Source organism: Pomacea canaliculata, linkage group LG1, assembly GCF_003073045.1.
Source record: "Pomacea canaliculata isolate SZHN2017 linkage group LG1, ASM307304v1, whole genome shotgun sequence".
Classification (NCBI taxonomy): Eukaryota; Metazoa; Mollusca; class Gastropoda; order Architaenioglossa; family Ampullariidae; genus Pomacea; species Pomacea canaliculata.
In genome coordinates, this window is record NC_037590.1 from 14,471,391 (window position 1) to 14,496,727 (window position 25,337).

Consider the following 25,337-nt stretch of genomic DNA (forward strand, 5'->3'; position numbering starts at 1 on the left):
AGCCATAATAGTTAAGTCTTCAGATTTTCTTTTTTTTTTTTTTTGGCAGTTATTGCAGAAAACGGGCTCCATCATCAGGACATAAATTGGCTAGCTCATAGCTTGCACGAAGGTCCACTCTTTATGTCAGTAGGTTTGAACCATGAAAGAGCTAAAGTCTGAAGCTTTGATAGTGGTAATTGCAAAATTCACTGTTATGATCAGTCTGATTATTGTAACAATAATGTTATAAAACATGAATGAACGAGTAAAACAAAAAAGTAAATCCAGACTTACTGAAAGGTGATCGGGGTTTAGAAGCTGTCTCCGTCTCAATGGCTGGAGAAGTACCAACGGCATTCTCAGCATACACCCTGAAGTAATAATCCTGCCCTTCTTTCAAGTGCTCTACGCAGTATGTCAGCGTTTCATCCTCAGGAAGGACTTTAGCCACTTGTGACCAGGTGGTCTTCCATCCTTCACGTTGCTCCAGAACATAGTGAAGGATCGGTGAGCCGCCATCTGATTCACTTGCATGCCAAGAAAGTGTTAGGCTCTCTCTGGTGTGGTCAACAACCTCCAATGGTGGTAAAGGTGCTGATGGTTTTTCTAAAATGTGTTGAAAAACATTGTGTCACCCAAAATTATCCCAGCTTAAATGGTTAAAAACACAGTGTATTTTGATAGCTCCAGTAGAAAAATGTCAATGTTCTGTATATACAAGTGTACATCAATGTGCATGCCTGCACACATGCACATACACAAACATGCACATGTGATGGATAATAATGCTTAATAGGCAGAACTTACCAGAGGCACTGAAGCTTTGACAAACATTTCAGTTTCTTTTATCTTGCTCAGGCCAATATCATTTTCAGATGCACCCCAAATAGGTACTCTGTTCCTTCTTTCAGATTTGTCACTGTGTAGGATGTGTCATAAGGCTTTGCCTGTGACACCAGAAAAAAGAACTGCCATGCTTGTTTCGTGCCAGCCATTGTTTAAACTTATCTATTTTTGGTAACTAGACCTGCTCATGACTTCCTTTTGTGTGTTACTTAAGTGGAATAGTACTGATAATTACTAACAGAGAAAGTAAAATAAAAATTATAAACAACAAATTATACTCCTTTCTTTCAAACAACAAATCATGATATCCTACTACTTAAATATAGCAAAGCTTTTACCTTTGCAACTTCTTCCCAAATAGGTGGATGAACAGTTGACTTGTAGACACGGTAAGCTGTGATCTTTGCACCACCATCTGACCTTGAGGGAATCCAGTCCAGATCAGCATAGTCCTTTCCTACATTCTTCACACGTAAGCCCTCAGGGGCACTGGGTGGTCCTGTAATAATCATTTCAGCCTTTGACCATCAGGCCAGAGCATTCCATGCCTCTTATTTTCAGAAACTGCTAAAACTGATGTTCCTACAGTAATATTATAGCAGAACAAACTGCTGGCTGCTGCTGCCTTTTAAATTTATTTTTACCTCCTTTTACAAACACTGACATCATGCACTATGCTTACCTAGTTTTTTGACTGGCGATATAGGAGTGGTTGAAGTCAGTGGTGGGCTTACTCCTTCAGCATTGACAGCAACCACACGGAAGAGATATTCATTATCCAGAACAAGTTTTGGGACTGTGAATGTGGTCACCATTGGCTTAACATCAGCAACCTTTAGCCAAGTGGTCCGTCGAACATCTCGCATCTCAATGCTGTATGACGTGAGAGGCATACCACCATCAGACTGTGGAGGCTTCCATTCCAGATCAGCAGAGTCTTCTGTGATGTTGGTAATGTTTAGAGGCCCAACAGGAGCATCTGGTTTATCTGTGAAAAATAGTTTTAGAAGATTACAGTATTTTTAGCTATAGTGTTCTTACCATACAAAGTGACTACAAAGTCAAGCAGGCTGTGGATACATTGATTAAGTTAATGTTAAGATTTAAAACTTGCTTCACGAGTTTAATCAATGAGAAAAATTAACTCACAACTGTTAAACTAGAAAAAAATTAATGACCATTTTAAAACTCAAAGATTCTCACTATATGGGCTTCTTGCCATGAAGACATCTGATTCTAATGGTTTGCTGACACCCTCTTTGTTCACAGCAGACACACGGAAGACATACTCATTGCCTTCGGCCAGATTCTGGACCTGTGGAGGCAAGAAAATAAAAGTACATGACTAGGTATGTGCAGGAAATACAAGATCATGCCACTCAGGGAGATAAAAAGTCTTGAAAAAGTACCAAATAAACATAATAAATAAATTCTTGCCTGATAAGTTGTGATGTCTGGCTTGACAGTTGTCACCTTACTCCACAACGTACGTTTGGCCTCACGTCGTTCCACAATATAGCCTGTCAGAGGGGAGCCTCCATCATACAAAGGAGGCTTCCAGCAGATTGTGATCGATGTCCTCTGAATATCTATTGCTTCCAAAGGACCAACTGGTTTTCCTGGTGCCTCTGTAATTTCATAAGATACTGTGGTTGGTACCATGGACAGAATTCTTGTAACTAAAGATATCTTTATTCAGAAACAAGCAAAAACTAAAGTGTTCTTTGGTAATATTTTTGATTGACATTACCAGAACATACACCAGACATGATCTACTTTTGTTAAATTACTATTTTAAACAATGAATACATTTCTGTCTTAAAAAAATTCACAACTCTTGTTTTTCTAAAAATTTTTATTTATTGAGTGCCGTGCCTCATTAACAATGGCAGCTTCAAAGCATTTACATACATGAAGTCTCATGAGCATTCACAAATGTTTCTTACAAATTCATTCACCATCACTCAAATCTCTCTCTCACATGCATACACACAAGGTGGAGGAAACTGGAAAACCCAGAGAAAGCTATATAATGTTGTAAATACTTCAGAACAAGATTTTATTTTGCTTTACCTGGTGGCTTTGAAGGGATGACAGGCTGAGACTCCAAAGCCTTGCCCACCCCCACCTTGTTAACTGCAGATACTCTGAAGACATGAGTGGCATCAGTCTTGAGGTCCTGGCAACGGAACTTTGTGGAGTAGCTGTCCACTTTACCCAGATTTATCCAGTCACCACCATCAACGCTCACATCAACCAAGTAATGGGTTAGATCTGCTCCACCACTGTCCTCTGGAGCCTGCCACTGCAGTGATGCTGAGTTGTCTGTTAAGTTTGTCACTTGCAGGGAACCACGAGGGACTGAAGGTACTTCTGCAGCACGAGTTGGTTTGAAAGGTTTGATGTTTTCCAGTGGAGCACTCTTGCCTTCTGAGTTCTGGGCAATTATGCGGAAGTTATACTCATTGTTGGTCACCAGATTCTTGACTGTGTAGCTGGTGGCATCAGGTGGAAGTGTGGCAACTGGAGACCACACTGGACGACGGACATCACGGCTCTCAAGGAGATAGCCTGTAAGAGGCTGACCTCCATCAGTTAATGGTGGTTTCCAGTTCAATGTCAAACTGTTAGCTGTGATATCACATGCTTCCAAGGGTCCTTCTGGCATACTTGGAGGTGCTGAAAATGTGTGGATCATATTAGTTCAGCTACATTATTTAAGAACTGATGTAAATTGACATCTTTAAGAGGTCGGTAGAGAGTAAAAAATAATGATAAGTATCGATGGCCTTCCGAATCCACAAAGGTTTGGGGAATGTGGAAAATCTGCAAATAATTCTAGCCCCCATCATCACACACAAAAAAATGTGTTAACTCTTAATACTGTTGACCATGCTTAACACACACAAAAAACACTATGTATACTCTGCTACACCACAGATGGTACCAAAATAATGACCATGACATCCCTAGAGTGTGTTGTCTGCAGTTTTTAAGATCACTGAAATTTTTTACAATAGATTTGTTCAAGTATTTGTATTAGTAAATGATAAAAATATTAATAATAATTAATAGATTAATATACATATGCTTTGGCATTTATGATTTTCTAAACCTTTTTCTTTTTTCAGTTCTCTTTACATTTTCTAGTCATATGTGATTTTTTGTTCTGCAAAACAGCATAAAAATGTTCATTTTGTTTAAAGAACTACATATGATGGCCAATACAGACTCTAAAAGAACTAGAGCAGTGATTCTTTGAACAGACTGTAAAGAATTTATGCAATCATCAGGATGAAAATAAATACTTCTGAGCTAATAGAACTGCATTTTACAAATGAGAAAAGAAAAATTAATTCTCACCATAGGGGTTTTTGGGCACAACGCCATCAGATTCCAGTGGCTCTGATTTGCCAACAGCATTCTCAGCAATAACACGGAAGAAATACTCTGTTCCTTCTTTCAGATTCTGGACACAATAGGAAGTGATGTCTGGTTTTACTATGGTCACAGGAGACCAGGTTATCTTCCAAGTCTCTCTCATTTCCAGAATGTAGTTTGTGACTGGTGTGCCTCCATCATAGGGTGATGGGCCCCAAGTGAAGGTAACAGATGTTCGCTGGATGTCTGTAAACTTAATGGGACCTTCTGGTGGTGATGGTTTTTCTGGAGAAAATCAACCAGCATCCTCTGAGATTTTGTTATAACCAATCACTGGATTTTTATAAAAGACATTTTACTCTTTAGTCCATAGAGACATTACACAGGAATGCACGTTTCTTCTTGAAAATGCTTCTGCCATCATCAGAAAAAGAAGCAAATCAACTTGCTCTTGGAAGTTATTGGAGACATATTACACTCTGATGTGTTGAATTTATTTCTGACTTGGATACACTATTGTCTTCAAGATTTAACATGACATAATTTTGCTCAACATGAAAGCAAACAAATCTTAAAAGTAATCTAAAAGTGATGGACACACATGTAACACATAGAGGTAAAATAAAAGCTTCACAAATCTATTTACGCAGTGGTTTCTTTGGTGATGCCGGAGATGTTGTCTCTATTCGATCTCCCAAGCCCTTCTTGTTTTCACCTGCCACAGCAAAATAGTACTTCTTGTCCAAAGACAGATCTTTGACTGTGAAGCTTGTCTCCAGAGATCCTACACTTCCTGCTTGAGTCCAGTCATCTGAATCCTCATCTCGGTACATGACTGTGTAGCCTGTTACTTTTGAGCCTCCATTGTCTTTGGGTGCTGACCATTCTACAGTGATGAAATCCTTTCCTGTGTCCTTGATGGAGATGTTTGCTGGACTGCTTGGGGTTGCTAAGGAATGCAAAGTTAATTATGTTTTAATTTATTTTACTAATTTGGGTTAGGGTTAGGGTATACATAGTTACAATCTTCTCCAAAATACAGCAAAGAAAATAAAAAGAAACATTAAGATCAGCTACTTCATAATCACCGAAAACCTAGAAATCTGAGAGACTTGCTCTCAAGAAAACAAAAGAAAGAATACAGAAGAAATACAAAGTTTATTAGATAGTCCTTTTTGATCAAATGTGGTCAAGTAAACTTACTTATTTCCCTCTGAGGTTTCACGGTTTCCTTTGACTCAAGGGGTGGACTTTCACCCTCATCGTTGAGAGCAGTGACACGGAAGATATACTCATTACCCTCAATCAGGTCTGCACAAGTGAAGCTAGTGTTCTCCTTGGAAACTGAGCCAGCTTTCACCCAAGCTGTCCTGCGTGTGTCTCGGTACTCAATATTGTACTTGTTAATGGGTAGGCCGCCATCACTATCAGGAGGCTGCCATGAAAGAGTGATGGAATCCTTTGTGACATCAGAGAATCTGATAGGGCCTGTCGGTTTGGATGGTTTATCTGTAAAAAAAGAAAAAAAGCCATGTCTTCCTTTTAAAGGCAGCTTCATGTGTGTATATCTTCAACATTCTATTACAAACCATATTGATTCCATTCTCATACAAGACTTATGACTTATTGTGATGTTACGTAAAATTGTTTTAATCTCATTGTTTTTAAAGCTGGAATAAAGATCACTTCCACCATCTTTACACTTCCCTGTAGATGACACAAGTCAACCAAATATAATCTTTTAAAGAAAATGTATTTAAATACATTTCCCAACCCTCTACTTCACACAAATTTATGTCAAATCAAAACCTAGCACATGATAAAAGAATACAATCTTCTTCCTAGTCGCCCCCAGTGGAGCATAGGGCTGCAACTACACCCTGCTAAAAGAATATAATGTCAGCTCATAATTCTTTAAAGTGACAAGACATCAGGTCACAGAAATATAAATGATCGATGAAGAACTCACCAAATGGACTCTTGGGCTTGACTGTTACCTCTGTTTCTAGAGGCTCACTGGTTCCATGTTTGTTTTCTGCACTGACTCGGAAGTAGTACTCCGAGCCCTCGAGCAGATTCTGAACCTTGTATGATGTCTTGTTTGGCATAAGTTTTTCCACACGAGTCCAGGTTGGTCGGCCTGAGTCACGTTTTTCCAAAATGTAGCCTGCGATAGGAGAACCTCCATCACTGGTTGGTGGCTGCCACTCGAGTGCAATGGAAGTGCGTTCAATTTCTTTTGCTTTGAGTGGCCCAACTGGTTTGGATGGCGGACCTGAAGAAATATGAATGTGGTCATAACATTTAAAATAAAATCAGTAATATAAAATAATAACAAATAATTACACTATTAATTATATAAGATTTAAGAGAATTAAAGTACAAAATAGCACAAGACTACTTATCTCATAAGATATGTTTCTGATTGTGTGTAGGATGACACAAACTTTTGTAAATAAGAATAAATTCATATATACTTATATTTTATATATATATAATGAATCATACACAGATTTGTAGACAGGTATAAGCACTAGAAATCATTTGCATCATACATCTATATATACATAACTATGTTAAAATGTTTTTAAAATAACTTATTATAAAATAAAGAGTAGCCTATATCACACAGCCATTAACTATATTTTGCATGAATTCCTGTTTTTTTTTTTAAGTTCCTCTTAAATTTAGATTCATCTTTTCCCAAGAAGCCTAGTACCCATTTCCTTTCTCTGATAAATACATGTATGCATCAAATTTGTTTATAGCATATGAAACTGTGTTAACATACACACATACACATCATTTGGTCTCCACAGTATGACTTGCTACAAACCTTCAGGTTTCTTGGGGCTGACTGCTGTCTCTGTCTCGCATGGCTCACCATAGCCAGCAGCATTCTGGGCAGACACAGCAAATAGGTAGCTGACAGTGTCTTTCAGGTTTGTCACCTTAAAATTTGTATCAAATGCCTTGAGGTCAGCAAGCTTGACCCACTGATCTGAGCTTTCATCACATATTTCCAGGCGATAGCCAGAAATTCTGGATCCACCATCTTCCAATGGTGCCTTCCAATCAAGGGTAACAAAATCTGGTCCAATCTTGCTGACACGGAGACTTGAAGGTGGACCTGGGGGTACTAACCACAGACAGAAATAACTTCATTACATGATTTTCAATTGAACATTCTAAACTGAAAAGTAAAGAGACAAATCAACGGTTTGTACAAAGCATATATTCAGATAGATTTTTTTTCTCATTTTGCATCTAATCACATTGTTATTGTCAGACTGGTAAAGGATAAAAAATGAGGCAAGACTCACCTATCTTCTTTACAGGCTTAGCTGTGTCTTTGGCTTCAAGAGGTGAACTCTGACCCTCTGCATTGACTGCTATGACTCGGAAGTGGTATTCTGTATCTGCTTGAAGATCAGGTACAGTGAAAGCAGTACTGTTGCCATCTACACTTCCTGCCTTTGTCCATGTGGATCTGGAGTCTGGACGCACCTCAATGATGTAAGCTGTCAGTGGACTGCCTCCATCACTTTCTGGTGGATTCCATTTCAGGTCAGCAGACTTGTCGGTCACATTGCTGATCTCAAGTGGTCCAACAGGTTTGGATGGCTTTGCTGTTTAAGATATAAAATTTCTCACTGAAATCTTTTTTAATCAAGTCCTTTAGTTTGTCTGTTCCTTTAAGTGGCATGCCTAAATGTCAGTTACTATCATTGATTTTCCCTTTCTACAAATGCAAGAGAGGGAAATGATAAACCATTTGTGCCCACTGCCCCCTCTCCAAAAAATACCCTTCAATTTATAAAACAAAATAAGCTCTTATTCTGTTATTATTTGTTATAAAGACTTACTGAAAGGACTCTGAGGTTTGACAGATTTTTCGGTCTCCAAAGGTTCACTAAGACCAATTCTGTTCTGAGCCATGACACGGAAATAATAATCGCAGCTGTCAATAAGATTGATGGCCTTCAGAGTGAGAGTATCAGCATCTAGGTGGTCTAATGTGGTCCATTTGCTGCGCCCTGACTCCCTGCGCTCCACTATGTAAGCTGTGATGGGTGCTCCACCATCATCTTGTGGAGGCTGCCAGGTCAAAGTAGCTGAAGTTAAGTCAATGTCAGAGACAAGAAGTGGTCCTGTGGGTGGCCCTGGTCGTTCTGTAAATGATATACACACAAATGTAATCTAATTTTAATAATAATAAGTAGTTAGTCTGCTTTAAGAAGTCAAGAAACCTCTCTGAGCATTTAAAATTACGAACTATATCATAGAAGCTGTGAAGATTTGTATATGTCTGAAGTTTATTGCTATTTAAATACACTACTAATAGATAACCGATGGCAAAATCCAAAATAAAAGACATCAAGTGTTAGAGACTGCATGCATTCAGAGATATTATTGCCTGAATAGATTTTAATTCTGCTGAATGTAAAATCCCTTAAGAATCGTAAAATTCCAAAATGTTAGGTTCCATACATGCTAATGTTCCTTTTATATCCCACTGCCAAGTGTTTTATATTGCATGTGTCAGCTCCTAAACACAACAGATAATGAAGTACTACTTCAAAATGTCAATTACTATTTAAATAAGACTTGATACACATATTCACCTTCAGGTTTCTTAGGTTTGATAACTGCCTCTGTTTCACATGGTTCACCAAAGCCAACCTGGTTCTTGGCAGACACTGAGAAGAAATACCCAACACCTTCCTTAAGACCAGTCACTTTGTAGGCTGTGTCCAAAGACTTGATGTCCTCGACTTTCACCCACTCTTCACTTGTCTCCTCACATTTTTCAATACGATAAGCTGTTATCTTTGACCCTCCATCATCTGAAGGAGGCATCCATTCTAGAGTGACATAGTCAGGACCCACACGAGCAGCATGCACACCTTCTGGAGGGCCTGGGAGTGCTGTAAAAACAGAGTGCAGGTTTATGCAAAGTCATTAATTTGAATCTTCATCGATCATAACTCCTTCACATCTTTGTTCACTTTCCTTTTTAGATGTTTATATACATGTCTGTTCATCATTTCTCTTTATCTCATTAAATAGGGTTTCAAACAGATGATTCAGGTACAAATTCTGGTATTAAAATTAAATAGTACTCAAATTTTGAGTGTGAGTGTAGTAATTGTATGGGTGTATGGAATATGATTTTATTCTGTTTAGTTTATTACTTATGAGAGCTTCCAACAAAGGAAAATTTCTATCTTTGTTATAAACTGAAGTAGGCAATAAATAATGTATCGTACTGTAAATATAGTTCAATAGTAAAAAAGAAAGAAAATTATGAGAGCAGTCCAAAATAAATTTAATTTGTAAGTTACAACTGGGAATAAGAAAGCAGCAACATTTCTAAATTTTCCAAACTAAGCTATTAGTTAATGTTTTGAAGCAGCACTCACATATCTTTCTGGCTGGTTTAGCTGTGTCTACAGCCTCCAGTGGTGCACTCTGACCCTCTGCGTTGACAGCCATGACCCGGAAGTGATATTCTGTTCCCTCTTTGAGGTCAGGTACAGTGAAGGTGGTACTACTGCCATCCACACTTCCTGCCTTTGTCCATGTGGATCTGGAGTCTGGACGCACCTCAATGATGTAAGCTGTCAGTGGACTGCCTCCATCACTTTCTGGTGGATTCCACTTCAGATCAGCAGACTTGTCTGTTACATTACTGATCTCCAGTGGTCCTCTAGGCTTGCTAGGTGCATCTGATAATGAAAAGATATTGGGTTATATAGAGCCAAAAAATACAAAATTATATATATATACACACACATACATACTGGGGAAGTGAATAACTGAATGGTTAGAATCATAGGGCATACCAGTTGAATACTCATGGTGCATCAGATTTTCCCAGTCAACCCAGCTGTCAGGAATGGGTACCTGACTCCACACAGGGTTAAGGAAGTTAAAATAGTGAGGGACATACTATAAGCACCGGTGCCAAAAAAAGTGTGGTTTTTAATGCCTCCCTTAATAGTAACCAAAAATAAAATAAATAAAAGGACCTTTATCACACACAAACACACACACATGCAGTTTTATTAATGTATATCTTTAACTGATCCTTATTCAAGGAATGACAACATTAAATAAACCCAATGATAAATAAATAAACGAAAGTGATGCTTTAACTTACTAAATGGACTCTTGGGCTTTACAGCAGAGTCTGTCTCCAGTGGTGAGCTGACTCCATGTTTGTTCTCAGCTGAAACACGGAAGAAGTATTCATTGCCTTCTATCAGGTTCAGTGCTTTATATAACAATGTGTCTGGTCCTATGCGGTCCAGTTTGGTCCAGGTGGTGCGAGTGGATTCTCGGCGTTCTAAAATGTAGCCTGTGAGAGGAGATCCTCCATCTTCTGTTGGAGGTTTCCATGACAAAGTCACTGATGTCTTGTCTATGTCATCTGCAGTGAGTGGAGCAGTTGGTGGGCCTGGGGGACCTTAAACATTGGCAAATTGTTCTGCATTAGTAATTTAGTCTATATTCATTACTTTTGTAATGAGATTAAAACAAAATACCCAATTTTAAATTAAAACAGCAACTGTATAAAGCTCTGCATAATACCTTCAGGTTTCTTGGGTGTAATAGCAGCTGCTGTTTCACATGCTTCACCAAAGCCAACCTCGTTCTTTGCAGACACTGAGAAGTAGTACCCCACGCCTTCCTTGAGATCTGTCACTTTGTAGGCTGTGTCAAGGGATTTGACATCCTCCACCTTCACCCACTCCTCACTGGTTTCCTCACACTTCTCCACACGGTAATGGGTCACCTTGGCACCTCCATCTTCTGCTGGTGGTTTCCATTCTAGAGTGACATAGTCTGGACCAACACGTGCTGCTCGCAGATCTCTGGGAGGACCAGGTGGAACTGAAATGTTTGTAGACAAGAAATAAAGCATAAAAATATGTCTGCATATCATGAACTATGGACATTCCAGTCATGTGTCAGAAACTTACAATCATAAAAACTAAAAACACTTCAAGATGTTTTTCCAGCTCACCTTTCTTCTTTGCTGGTTTAGCTGTGTCGACAGCCTCCAGTGGAGCACTCTGACCCTCTGCGTTGACAGCCATGACCCGGAAGTGATATTCTGTTCCCTCTTTGAGGTCAGGTACAGTGAAGGTGGTACTACTGCCATCCACACTTCCTGCCTTTGTCCATGTGGATCTGGAGTCTGGACGCACCTCAATGATGTAAGCTGTCAGTGGACTGCCTCCATCACTTTCTGGTGGATTCCACTTCAGGTCAGCAGACTTGTCTGTTACATTACTGATCTCCAGTGGTCCTCTAGGCTTGCTAGGTACATCTAATTGTTAGGGACATATTAAGCTCAGATAAGCAAACATCTACCTGCTACTGGTAGTCTGGATTCTAAATTTCATGTATTGTTATTTGTCAATTTTTTTTTTTTTAATTTGTGACCAGGAGTAAAGCATGCTAGGTAACAGAGAAAAAGAAACTGAAGTCACCTAACTTACCATATGGACTCTTGGGCTTTACAGCAGAGTCTGTCTCCAGTGGTGAGCTGACTCCATGTTTGTTCTCAGCTGAAACACGGAAGAAGTATTCATTGCCTTCTATCAGGTTCAGTGCTTTGTATGACAGTGTGTCTGGTCCTATGCGGTCCAGTTTGGTCCAGGTGGTGCGAGTGGATTCTCGGCGTTCTAAAATGTAGCCTGTGAGAGGAGATCCTCCATCTTCTGTTGGAGGTTTCCAGGACAAAGTCACTGATGTCTTGTCCATGTCCTCTGCATTGAGTGGAGCAGTTGGTGGGCCTGGGGGACCTGAAATTAATTTTGCAAATAAATGTGATTTTAAGATATTTCACAACATTTGGTGAAATTACTTAAATATTCTTGTAATATTGCAATGGACATCAAACAGGTTGTAAAGACCTGCATTTTGTGTTCTTTCCAACAGATGCTTAGTCATTCACTTGTTATTTTAAAGACTCACGTACACATTTATCAACTTGCTTACTCTTCTCCAATGTAATGTTCCCACACTTAACATTTATTTGTACACACAAATAAACAAGCATACACACTGCTTGCAAAAAATGTAGGAGGACTTAAATTCATGTGATTTAAAATTTACTTCATAAATTTCTTTTCCATCATGTTCAGCAATAAACTTTAAACAACAATTCTTCCTACCTTCAGGTTTCTTGGGTGTGATGGCAGCTGATGTTTCACATGCATCACCAAAGCCAACCTCGTTCTTTGCAGACACTGAGAAGTAGTACCCCACGCCTTCCTTGAGATCTGTCACTTTGTAGGCTGTGTCAAGGGATTTGACATCCTCCACCTTCACCCACTCCTCACTGGTTTCCTCACACTTCTCCACACGGTAATGGGTCACCTTGGCACCTCCATCTTCTGCTGGTGGTTTCCATTCTAGAGTGACATAGTCTGGACCAACACGTGCTGCTCGCAGATCTCTGGGAGGACCAGGTGGAACTGAAATGTTTGTAGACAAGAAATAAAGCATAAAAATATGTCTGCATATCATGAACTATGGACATTCCAGTCATGTGTCATAAACTTACTATCATAAAAACACTTCAAGATGTTTTTCCAGCTCACCTTTCTTCTTGGCTGGTTTAGCTGTGTCTACAGCCTCCAGTGGTGCACTCTCACCCTCTGCGTTGACAGCCATGACCCGGAAGTGATATTCTGTTCCCTCTTTGAGGTCAGGTACAGTGAAGGTGGTACTACTGCCATCCACACTTCCTGCCTTTGTCCATGTGGATTTGGAGTCTGGACGCACCTCAATGATGTAAGCTGTCAGTGGACTGCCTCCATCACTTTCTGGTGGATTCCACTTCAGGTCAGCAGACTTGTCGGTTACATTACTGATCTCCAGTGGTCCTCTAGGCTTGCACATCTGATTGTTAGGGACATATTAAGCTCAGATAAGCAAACATCTACCTGCTACTGGTAAATAGTCTGGATTCTAAATTTCATGTATTGTTATTTGTCATTTTTTGATTAATAATTGTTGACCAGGAGTAAAGCATGCTAGTAACAGAGAAAAAGAAACTGAAGTCACCTAACTTACCATATCTGCTTTTGGGTTTAACAGCACTGTCAGTTTCCAGTGGTGAGCTGACTCCATGTTTGTTCTCAGCTGAAACACGGAAGTAGTACTCATTGCCTTCTATCAGGTTCAGTGCTTTATATAACAATGTGTCTGGTCCTATGCGGTCCAGTTTGGTCCAGGTGGTGCGAGTGGATTCTCGGCGTTCTAAAATGTAGCCTGTGAGAGGAGATCCTCCATCTTCTGTTGGAGGTTTCCAGGACAAAGTCACTGATGTCTTGTCTATGTCCTCTGCAGTGAGTGGAGCAGTTGGGGGGCCTGGGGGACCTAAAACATTGGCAAATTGTTCTGCATTAGTAATTTAGTCTATATTCATTACTTTTGTAATGAGATTAAAACAAAATACCCAATTTTAAATTAAAAGTATCAATTGTATGAAGTTTGCATAATACCTTCAGGTTTCTTGGGTGTGATGGCAGCTGCTGTTTCACAAGCTTCACCAAAGCCAACCTCGTTCTTTGCAGACACTGAGAAGTAGTACCCCACGCCTTCCTTGAGATCTGTCACTTTGTAGGCTGTGTCAAGGGATTTGACATCCTCCACCTTCACCCACTCCTCACTGGTTTCCTCACACTTCTCCACACGGTAATGGGTCACCTTGGCACCTCCATCTTCTGCTGGTGGTTTCCATTCTAGAGTGACATAGTCTGGACCAACACGTGCAGCTCGCAGATCTCTGGGAGGACCAGGTGGAACTGAAATGTTTGTAGACAAGAAATAAAGCATAAAAATATGTCTGCATATCATGAACTATGGACATTCCAGTCATGTGTCAGAAACTTACTATCATAAAAACACTTCAAGATGTTTTTCCAGCTCACCTTTCTTCTTGGCTGGTTTAGCTGTGTCTACAGCCTCCAGAGGAGCACTCTGACCCTCTGCGTTGACAGCCATGACCCGGAAGCGATATTCTGTTCCCTCTTTGAGGTCAGGTACAGTGAAGGTGGTACTACTGCCATCCACACTTCCTGCCTTTGTCCATGTGGATCTGGAGTCTGGACGCACCTCAATGATGTAAGCTGTCAGTGGACTGCCTCCATCACTTTCTGGTGGATTCCACTTCAGGTCAGCAGACTTGTCTGTTACATTACTGATCTCCAGTGGTCCTCTAGGCTTGCTAGGTACATCTGATTGTTAGGGACATATTAAGCTCAGATAAGCAAACATCTACCTGCTACTGGTAAATAGTCTGGATTCTAAATTTCATGTATTGTTATTTGTCATTTTTTAAATAATTTGTTACCAGGACTAAACCATGCTAGGTAACAGAGAAAAGGAAACTGAAGTCACCTAACTTACCATATGGACTCTTGGGCTTTACAGCAGAGTCTGTCTCCAGTGGTGAGCTGACTCCATGTTTGTTCTCAGCTGAAACACGGAAGTAGTACTCATTGCCTTCTATCAGGTTCAGTGCTTTATATAACAATGTGTCTGGTCCTATGCGGTCCAGTTTGGTCCAGGTGGTGCGAGTGGATTCTCGGCGTTCTAAAATGTAGCCTGTGAGAGGAGATCCTCCATCTTCTGTTGGAGGTTTCCATGACAAAGTCACTGATGTCTTGTCTATGTCCTCTGCAGTGAGAGGAGCAGTTGGTGGGCCTGGGGGACCTGAAAAATAAGTTCTTTTCTTTTGCCAAAAAATCGTAGGAAACAGAACTACACACAAGCATAATAATCTGTCTTTAATACAGTGCTAAATAACAAACTACTGCTGACAATTGGTGCTTATTTTAAGCCAAAGTGCAGTTCACCTTCAGGTTTCTTGGGTGTGATGGCAGCTTCTGTCTCACATGGTTCACCAAAGCCAACCTCATTCTTTGCAGACACTGAGAAGTAGTACCCCACGCCTTCCTTGAGATCTGTCACTTTGTAGGCTGTGTCAAGGGATTTGACATCCTCCACCTTCACCCACTCCTCACTGGTTTCCTCACACTTCTCCACACGGTATTGGGTCACCTTGGCACCTCCATCTTCTGCTGGTGGTTTCCATTCTAGAGTGACATAGTCTGGACCAACACGTGCAGCTCGCAGATCTCTGGGAGGACCAGGTGGAACTGAAATGTTTGTAGACAAGAAATAAAGCATAAAAATATGTCTGCATATCATGAACTATGGACATTCCAGTCATGTGTCATAAACTTACTATCATAAAAGCACTTCAAGATGTTTTTCCAGCTCACCTTTCTTCTTGGCTGGTTTAGCTGTGTCTACAGCCTCCAGTGGTGCACTCTGACCCTCTGCGTTGACAGCCATGACCCGGAAGTGATATTCTGTTCCCTCTTTGAGGTCAGGTACAGTGAAGGTTGTACTATTGCCATCCACACTTCCTGCCTTTGTCCATGTGGATCTGGAGTCTGGACGCACCTCAATGATGTAAGCTGTCAGTGGACTGCCTCCATCACTTTCTGGTGGATTCCACTTCAGGTCAGCAGACTTGTCGGTCACATTACTGATCTCAAGTGGTCCTTTAGGCTTACCAGGTACATCTGAAAAATAAGTTCCAAGTTCTTTTCAGTTCATGAATACAGAAGGGAAGATTTAACACTGAAATTAATATACTAATTAAAACATGCCACATGTTTTATGATTTTCCCAATGTCGAAGAAGTCAGCAGAGGATAATAATAGTGAAATTAGGGAGGGAAAATGTAGCTAATGATATTCATACCAAAAGGACTCTTGGCAGTGACAGGCTTATCCATTTCCAGTGGCTCACTCTGTCCAGCCTTGTTGACTGCCATCACTCTGAAGAGATAGTTGGATTTTTCCTGGAGGTCTATAGCACAAAATTCAGTAACAGTGGGCTCCACCTTACCCACTTTAGACCAGCTGCCATACTTGACATCTTGTTTTTCTATAACATAGCCAGTAAGTGGTGAGCCACCATCTTCTTTGGGTGGTTTCCACTTCAAGGTGACAGAGTTTCGCTGAATGTCAACAGCTTCTAAAGGTCCCTCTGGTTTTGCAGGTTTACCTGCAAAGATATTTGTACTTTAGTCACCTGATACTGAAATGGATTGATTCAACTGCCTAAAAATAGAATCATCAATAACATGTAATGCAGGTGTTGATATTATATTTTTACGATGTTAGTACTTTTGTCTACTTCTTTCTTTCTCTTTCACACACACACATACAAATGCACAACACCTACCCGCAGAGATGTGCACACAAACAAATTCCTTTCCATCCTCCTCACTTACCAATTTTCCTTTCTGGTCTGATGCTGTCTGACACAAGAGGCTCACTTGGCCCTACGCTGTTCACAGCGCAAACTCTGAATTTGTAATCCTGCCCTTCTGAAAGACCTTCGGCTGTGTAGATGGTGTGAACAGCCTCGACAGTACCAATGTGCTTCCAGTTTTTCCCAGCATCATCCGTCAGTTCAATGGTATAGGCAACAACAGGTGAACCGCCATCTTTCTTCGGTGGTGTCCAGGCAAGGGTCACCGAGTCAGACAATACTTGACTAAACTTAATGGGGCCAACAGGTTTTCCTGGAGTTTCTGCATTTCAAAATGACATTTTCATTCAACGGAAACTGTTATTATGACAATAATAATATGTTTATCTGTATAGCGCTTTTTCCCACCATTAAAGGCGGGCTCAAAACGCTTTACTAAAAAGAAAAACACACAAATACAATTAGAACAATGACATTTATGACAGTTTATGACATTTTTTTTTCCTTCTTTATTCTCTGTTTCATTCATTTCTGCCTTTATTCTTAGAATACAGTTATTGTTACTGATGCATTAAGTACCTCGGCTCACACTAGATTAATATCAAATGGACTAGTCCTGTTTATGGTGTCTCTTTATTTGGAAGACATAGCATTAAAAACTATAATCTACACATGAATCCATTTACCAAAACTGTTCAGTCTGCATGCTGAATTTTATACTATTTCTTATTCAAGTTAGCATTAGTGTTTAATAAGCTAATTAAAATGTGACAACTTGAAAAGTTATACATGTACTTAAAATAGCCTTACTGGTCTCACCAACAAACTATGAAACATGAGATTTCAACATCATTCTATACCTGGTGGTTTCTGTGGGACAACTTCTTCAGATTCAAGTGGTAAGCTCATTCCCTCCTTGTTTATAGCCATAACACGGAATATGTATGGTGTCCCTGAAAGTAGCTTGCTTGCTTTACAGGTGAGCATTTGTGAATCTGTAGAAGCTACCTTGGACCACGTTGTCTTTCGAGCATCTCGTTTCTCAACAATGTAGCCAGTGACTAGAGATCCACCATCTGACTTCGGTGGTTTCCAAGTGAGAGTAACACTGTCTTCTTTAATATCTGATGCCTGCAAGGGACCTTCGGGAGCATCAGGTTTATCTGTTTCACGTGGGCAAAAGGTAAAGTTAGAAAAATAATACCATTAAGATATTACCAGTGTCATCACAGTTCTTCTCAAATGTTATTCTGCTCAACAAAACCAACAAATCTTCATTAAAAGCATGTAACTTTGTAGATATTTAAAACTAAAGATTTCACAGATTTTATTATTGGCTGATATAAAAATCAGCCTTAGTACAATGAATTTAGTTCTTCAGAAATTAAGCTGAAATACAAAATATACAATATAAATATATAAAATATATTAATGCCTTCTGTCTCTGTTTGAAAATCACTTGTAGCTATGTTTCATTATAATGAAAAATTAAAGTAATGACAGGAAATATATGCAACTGTTTTAAAAGAAGACTTGATTTACCATTAATAAGAAGAAACAAACTGACTAGTGAGATGGCCAGAAACCCACTCACCTGACTTTTTCATGGTTCTCATTGTTAGTGCTTGTCAACAGGATAACCACACACTTGATTTCATTACTACCTTCATGGTTAGTGCACACAGAGCAGAGTCATTCAACACACAAAAATGTTTCATGACTTGGCTTCATGCACTTAAATATCTACCACTTTTCATATCACACAAAATATAACAAAACCATCTCACCCCTTTTGAATGAAACCAAATGAGAAGGTAAGTGAGAAACAACTGCATGCACGAATTATTGTGTAAATAGGTTACATTAAACGCTGTGTAAGCATGATAATTTAACAGCTATAAAATGGGGCAATGTTTACTGCAAAAAATTCTGTATTGATACCAAAAGTAGATGTTAATGCATTTGAAATTATGCAGTGTTAATGTGGATCTTTGGCATTTTCAACTGCAGTTTCACTCTTCCATAAAAACACATGATTAAGGGAACATCCCATACATACACAAGAACACACCAATCTGTATATAGTACACACACTAATGACACCAGAACATTACTGACATGCAATGCTGTCATTAAGAACAGAAACTGATTATTTTAATATCTTCTTCTTAACAAAAAAAGAAAAACAGTGGACATCCAAACATTGTTCAGTGTCAAAGTTTCCCAGAGTTTTATCACAACCATTGACCTCTGTCATGTGTTCTTAATTCTCTAAAATAAATTACAAATGTTTGTCATGTCAAATAAAGAATTTAAATAAGGAAAGTCAAAAAAAAGAAAAGATTATCAATGCTGATACATGGAAGATAAACATTATACTTGGAATAAATCTGATGAATATTTTTAATGTTTATGTCAAACATTCTAATTTGAATAAGATGTAAAAGTAAAACTAAAATGTTTGCTATTATCTTCAAAAAGATTGTAAACAGAAGACTGATGCATAACAACATGTATTTAAGACATGATTGATAAACATTTATCTTTTTTGGGCTGATGTTAAATGTCACATCCATAAAAAAGTAAAAACATTTCTTCATCAAAGTGCATGAGCATGTGTACATGTATGTGTGTGAGAGAGAGAGTGAGAAGAAGCTCCTCTTCCATAAACATTACTCCTAACAATCTTTCCCATAATGCTAGTCCTTTTTCACATCCTTCCTCTGACAATATCATGCTACTCTCAGCTCTTGTTCGTGTTATTTGGCTCCTCTTTGTGTTTCCTGTATTTGATTTTATTCTTCATTTAGTACCAATCAATTACTGTCATAATGTTATATTTGGCAGTAGGTGTAGAGGTCCCACAGCATTGCACTCAGATATTAAAAAATTGCAAGCAATGCAATTGCATGTAAAATCACAGAATGCTGTTCACAACAAAGAATCCTGGTTATTATGCTTCTAACAGTAAAATTTAAATATAATAAGCAATGTTCCATAAAAATTATAATATCACTATGTCTTTAGTTTTGTTAGATAAAACATAAATCAAAATGTCATGCAAGTACTGTTCATCCTCCACACAGCTACATACTGATTCAAATCTTTACCAGTTCCATGCACATGCTGACTCATGCTCTCTCATTTTTAGCCTCCAAAGACAGCAGAAAACCTACCAAATGGACTCTTGGGGATCACTTTTGTGGTAGATTCAAGAGGCTCAGAAAGTCCTACTTCATTTTCAGCAAACACACGGAACAGATATTCTGTCCCTTCCTGCAACCCTGTGGCCTTGAAATCAAGGGTCACACCATCAACACTGCCCATTCTGCTCCAGACAGGGCGCTTGGTGTCACGGCGCTCTATGATGTAGCTTCTAATGTCAATGCCCCCATCATCTTTAGGAGGTTTCCAGTGCAATGTAACTGAAGTGTCTGTAATATCTGTCACTTCCATCGGGCCTTCTGGTGCAGCAGGTACATCTGTAAAAACCCCAGCAGTTTCATAAGGTCCTATTCTAAAGAACTCTAGTTACTGTGCTTCAGATAAAGCTAATGATGGGAAATGGAAGAAGAATGGGAATCTACTCACCTAGCACCTCCACATCAAATTTGGCCTTGGTTTCACCCACTTGGTTTTCTGCAGTAAGGGTGATTAAGCCATCATCTTCCTTGGTTACTTTCTTCACGGTCAGAGTGGTGCTGTCGTCTTGCACGCTGATGGCGATGCGTCCCCCTGGACGCAGTGGGTTCTCTTCTTTAGCCCAGGTAATCTGAGGTGTTGGGATACCTCCCACCTTGACTGGAATTTTCAGGGTGGCGCCTATGTGTAGACTTATAAGGTCACGGAATTTGTTGTCAAATTCAAGAGTAGGTGCGGCTGAAAAATGAATGAAAGAACATTAAAGATTTCTTCAAAATTGTTTCCATAACACACACTCATATTTTAATATTCTGCACCCAGGATAACTAGGAGTACATAATAAAAGTCGCTACTATCAGTCAGCTTATACCATGTCTGTTATGGCACAGCTGGCAGTCAGCTTATATCTATTATAGTGGACATCTGGAGTTATAGTGTTAGCTACACTAATAAATAAAAACCTAAGATAGGCACACTGATATAATAACCCACCTTGTATCTCTAGAACACCAGATGTGGTGACTGTGCCTAAATCATTGCTAGCTTCACAGGTATAGGTTCCAGCATCCTTCTGTGTTGTGTCTCTCACAGTAAGGGAGGCAACACACTCGTCATACAGCATGCTATGGCGTTTGTCCTCCACTATTTCCCTCTGTTCCTTCAGCCTGCAAGAACAGTTAAAAAAAATTATGTTGGCAGATTAGCCTCAACATTACTGCTTATCTTCAATATACAAGAAAACAAGATCCCAAACCTAAAGTGACATGTGTATCTTCACATGCCATTCGAACATTAAGTTTTATTTGAGAAATATAAATGGGTATCACATCTCCCTTTCCCTAATGGGGGCGCCCGGTAGTATTGTGGATAAAACACTCTCTTGTCACCACTGCAGTGAGCGGCTCACGGTTCAGATCTCGTCTGAGGACTCTCTCTGTGACATCTGTTCACAAGGCTTGACATTGTGGGTTTTCTCTGGGTACTCCGGTTTCCTCCCCCCTCCCCATAGTGCAAATGGAAGCACTTTCCTACTAAATAAACCAGCCAACCAATCTTTACCTAACACATATTGTCTTTCAAGTATCTCACTTCTCCACCATGTAGCCAGTGACTGGAGATCCACCATCTGACTTTGGTAGTTTCCAAGTGAGAGTGACTCCAATATAACAATGTATAAAACTGCTGTTTTAAACTCTAAGAAACTCATTTATAATCACATTCTATAGAAATTCTGTTAGAAATTCATTTTGGCTTATGTTAAAGGATTAGGACCAAATAAGACAACATTCACAAAAGACAGAAACAAGACCACATAAAGTAATAATATACTTCTTGTAGCATTGTTTGTAAATGCATGTCTGACAGTATATGTCGCACATCACTGATCAACACTTCTACGTGTACACATGTGTACATAGGTAAACTCACCATTTGATGCTTGGTACAGGCTCACCACTGATCTTGCATTCAAATACTGTAGTATCTCCCTCCATCACAGCCAGGTCAGGTAAACCTTCCAGCACAGTAGGGGCTTCACCCGCTGCAAATTATAGCATTTAGTAAAGTGAACTATAGATTTCTTAAAAACAACACACAAAAAAAAGGCACCAGGAATACCTGATTTCCAACTGGGTTTTCTTTGCTTAAATTGTATTAGCTTCACATATACTCACTGAGAGGTTTGCGAGCTGTGACTGGCAAGGAAGGTGGAGATGGGGGTCCAATTCCAGCTTTGTTTTCTGCACTGACTCGGAACTCATATTCTGTTCCCTTGGTCAACTGTCTGACAATAAAGCTGCTATCTGGCACCTTTATGTTCTGGCTTGCAGGAAGCCATCTTGAGGAACCACTCACTCTCATTTCCACAACATAGTTGAAGATAGCACTGCCACCATCACTGTCTGGTGGAAGCCATTTTAGGGTGACAGACTCCTTATTGATGTCTATTGCCTCTGGTCTGCCAGGAGCATCAGGTTTATCTAGGAAGATATGAAAACATGATAAGCCTAGTACCATAAAAGGATCTCAGCCTACAAGTAATAAAACATTTAGCTCCAGCTCCAAACATTACAAAACAATACACATGTGGATTTAAACATATGCACACATAAGACACATTGGCACATAAAACTTTCTCCCTTACTGTATGGATCAACAGCCTTTATGGGCAGGGTAGGTTCTGAAGGTTTGCTGAAGCCCGCAGCATTCTCTGCCAAGACCCTGAACTCATATTCATTGCCTTCTACAAGATCCATCACTGTGTACACTGTATCTCTGATAGGACTCTTGTTTACTCTTGTCCATCGGGGGCTTGCCGGTGACTTCCTCTCTACAGCGTAACCTGTGATGACAGATCCTCCATCACTCTCTGGTGGCTCCCATGTCAGGGTGACTGATGAATGGGTGATCTCACTAGGCTGCAGCTTCTTAGGTGCATCAGGAACATCTGTTGAACAGAAAGTCAGAATCAAACCTCACTTGCACCTAAATTTAAATCGTGTTTTAACAAGTTAGAGAACAGGGATAAATGAGAATCTTTTGCCTATTCATATATCTCTTTCTGCAATCCCACATAGCTCATGATAATAATAATAAAAAGCTTTAATATCAAGATGTCTTTAAAATTGCGGAAGCAAATGCAAACTTATTCATGATAATGCTTTGAAATATAAGCTCAACATTCTCCAAGTCGTAACATCACTGTGAAAAATCCTATAAATTGTTTTGTCTATAATGCAAACTGCAACCTACCATAGGGACTCTTGGGCACTATGCCATCAAAGAGCTCAGCAGCTTCTCCTACTCCTATCTCATTCTCAGCTGCCACACGGAAGAAGTATTCATTGCCTTCCAGAAGTTTCTGCACTGAATACATCACAGTTATGTTGTCAACACGCTGAACTGGAGTCCATGTATTGCGTTTGGCATCTCGTTTCTCAATCACATAGCCCTTCAGGGGACAATTGCCTGTGGAGGTTGGAGGTTCCCAAGCAATGGCTATCTGATCTTTTAGGACTTCAATAACATGCAGATTGTTAGGCTTGCCAGGTTTATCTGAAAAAGGATGGATTTTTTTGAAATAAAGATATTTAAAACATTTATACATGACACAACGAATTTTGAAAAATAACTTGTTGGAAACGATGCAAGTCTTCTTACTTATGTTTCCAGACTACAAAAATCAAAGATTTAAGACAGATAAGAATGACAACCTCATCTAATTTAGAAAAAATTTTCTGATAGCTATAATGATTTATTCAGATTATATAACAGATAGAGGTTTAAAATAATTTTATTATGTTCAAACATGTACCAGTTTATTATGAAACATTTGTTTATTGAAACACAGACATGAGGGACTTTGCTTTCGATACTAATCTCTTCAAACGATCTATTTCAGAATGCAAGAACTCTAGCATACCTTTCACTTTGACATCAAAGTCAGCCTCAGCCCTGCCAACAACATTTTCAGCACAGATAGTATAAACCCCAGAGTCATCAAGAAGAGCATTTTTGAGAGTCAATTTGCTGTATTCATCTGTGGTCTCAATGCTGATTCGATCTGATTTTTGTAGTGGCTCATTGTCGAGCATCCAAGATACTGATGGGGATGGGATTCCAGTGGTGTTGACCTTTAGCACTAGAGTGGAGCCAGCCCGGATTGTCTGTGCACTCTTGAGTCTGTTGTCATACTCCAGGACTGGGTGAGCTGTGATTTAAGAATTTACATAAAAAGAATTCCAAAAGTCTATGCCAATCAACGTCAACAGTCATATTTTACTATAGCGAATGAAACCACGACACACAAAGGAATGAAAATCTAGACGCTTATTCTGAAGTTTATTTATAAGAGTTAATAAGAATCCCTATTGGTCAAACATTTTTGCATTTACCTATAAGTAATTACAAAAGTAATTTTATTTCATGTTAGCACTTGACCTTATTGGTTCATCAAATGACTGCATTACAAGTCCATAGCAAAATATTAACTCTCTTTTAGCGTACACTTTTCTAAAAACTAGTTATAAATGACCAACTAGGACACATTTTGCGATTTGATTTAAATTCATATATAAATTTAAAAGAAGACAAAAGTACTCACTGTGCACTGTTAGCAGGCCTTCTGTCTGAACACGCCCAAGTGGATTGGAAGCCTCACAGCGATACACGTCTGCATCGTCAGGCTCAGTTTTATGAATTACAAGAGATGCCACTTCATCCTCGTAGCTCATTTCATACTTGGGGCTCTTCTTTACTTCTTTCTTGCCACGGAACCTGAAATCATTTCATTAGTCTTTAAGTTAAAGTTTCAAAAGATAACATTTTTTTTTTTCATCTCAGTAAAGGCCAATAAAAAATAAGTGCAACAAATGACAAAAAAAACTTTATCTATTTCAAACTGTTGGTGAAAGAAACTATTCAGTCATATAAGAAAATACACAAAATGGCAAACATACAAAAAATGAATAAAAGAAAAACAAACCATTTAATTTCTGCCTCAGGCTCTCCGACATCTATGTCACATTCAAGAATGGCATCACCAGGTGCAACAACTGTGGTGTCCTGCAGTGGTTCTAGCAGCATAGGTGATGTGCCAACTGCATTAAAAAAATGTGCATTTACAAAGACTGAAAACTTTTTTTAAAATCACTATTTTTAGATAAGTCACTTGAAAAATGGGTCTGTATAATACAATAATAAAATAATAATAAAATACAAGAGATCACACAGCCAAGTAAAACAATAAGTAAATTTTAACACACTATTTTAATTCATATATGGTAGATATCTTTCATCAAACGAAAAAAATAAATGAAAGAAAACAAACAAATAATCTTACCAAGTGGTTTGACAACCTTGACAGGTTTTGTTGGAGATGATGGTTCACCAGCACCTGCACGATTCTCAGCTGCCACACGGAACACATACTCAGCATTCTCCCTCAGGCCTGTGACACTAAAAGTTGTATCAGGAACAATGAAGGCTTCATTAGCTTGAATCCACTGTGTAGCGCTAATAGGTCGGTACTGAACCACATAGTTTGTGATAGGACTGCCTCCATCTGTTTCAGGTGGTGTCCACTTCAGAGCCACAGAGCTCTGGTCTGTGCCAGTGATATCTGGTGTGCCTGGCTTGCCAGGAACATCTACATTTGAACAGGCATCTATGTTAGAGAA

At 39.3% G+C, this 25,337-nt stretch overlaps 1 protein-coding gene across 1 annotated transcript in view; it reads right to left on the reverse strand.

The window, feature by feature from the left end:
* Positions 1–455: 455 nt before the first annotated feature.
* LOC112570126 (titin-like) overlaps positions 456–25,337 on the reverse strand; it is a 149,833-nt gene continuing 124,951 nt past the window's right edge. Inside the window, 39 exon segments of the mRNA XM_025248372.1 lie at positions 456–589; positions 790–929; positions 1,167–1,327; positions 1,511–1,816; positions 2,032–2,143; positions 2,266–2,456; positions 2,902–3,507; positions 4,192–4,494; positions 4,856–5,158; positions 5,413–5,718; positions 6,179–6,484; positions 7,046–7,348; positions 7,533–7,838; positions 8,076–8,381; positions 8,835–9,137; positions 9,633–9,938; positions 10,373–10,678; positions 10,804–11,106; positions 11,240–11,545; positions 11,718–12,023; positions 13,731–14,033; positions 14,160–14,465; positions 14,638–14,943; positions 15,087–15,389; positions 15,516–15,821; positions 16,003–16,308; positions 16,538–16,840; positions 17,379–17,681; positions 19,695–20,000; positions 20,110–20,397; positions 20,653–20,825; positions 21,589–21,700; positions 21,834–22,139; positions 22,304–22,606; positions 22,912–23,214; positions 23,582–23,869; positions 24,263–24,435; positions 24,644–24,758; positions 25,001–25,306. Coding sequence (XP_025104157.1) covers positions 837–929; positions 1,167–1,327; positions 1,511–1,816; positions 2,032–2,143; positions 2,266–2,456; positions 2,902–3,507; positions 4,192–4,494; positions 4,856–5,158; positions 5,413–5,718; positions 6,179–6,484; positions 7,046–7,348; positions 7,533–7,838; positions 8,076–8,381; positions 8,835–9,137; positions 9,633–9,938; positions 10,373–10,678; positions 10,804–11,106; positions 11,240–11,545; positions 11,718–12,023; positions 13,731–14,033; positions 14,160–14,465; positions 14,638–14,943; positions 15,087–15,389; positions 15,516–15,821; positions 16,003–16,308; positions 16,538–16,840; positions 17,379–17,681; positions 19,695–20,000; positions 20,110–20,397; positions 20,653–20,825; positions 21,589–21,700; positions 21,834–22,139; positions 22,304–22,606; positions 22,912–23,214; positions 23,582–23,869; positions 24,263–24,435; positions 24,644–24,758; positions 25,001–25,306 — 10,541 coding nt within the window. The 3' untranslated portion in view covers positions 456–589; positions 790–836.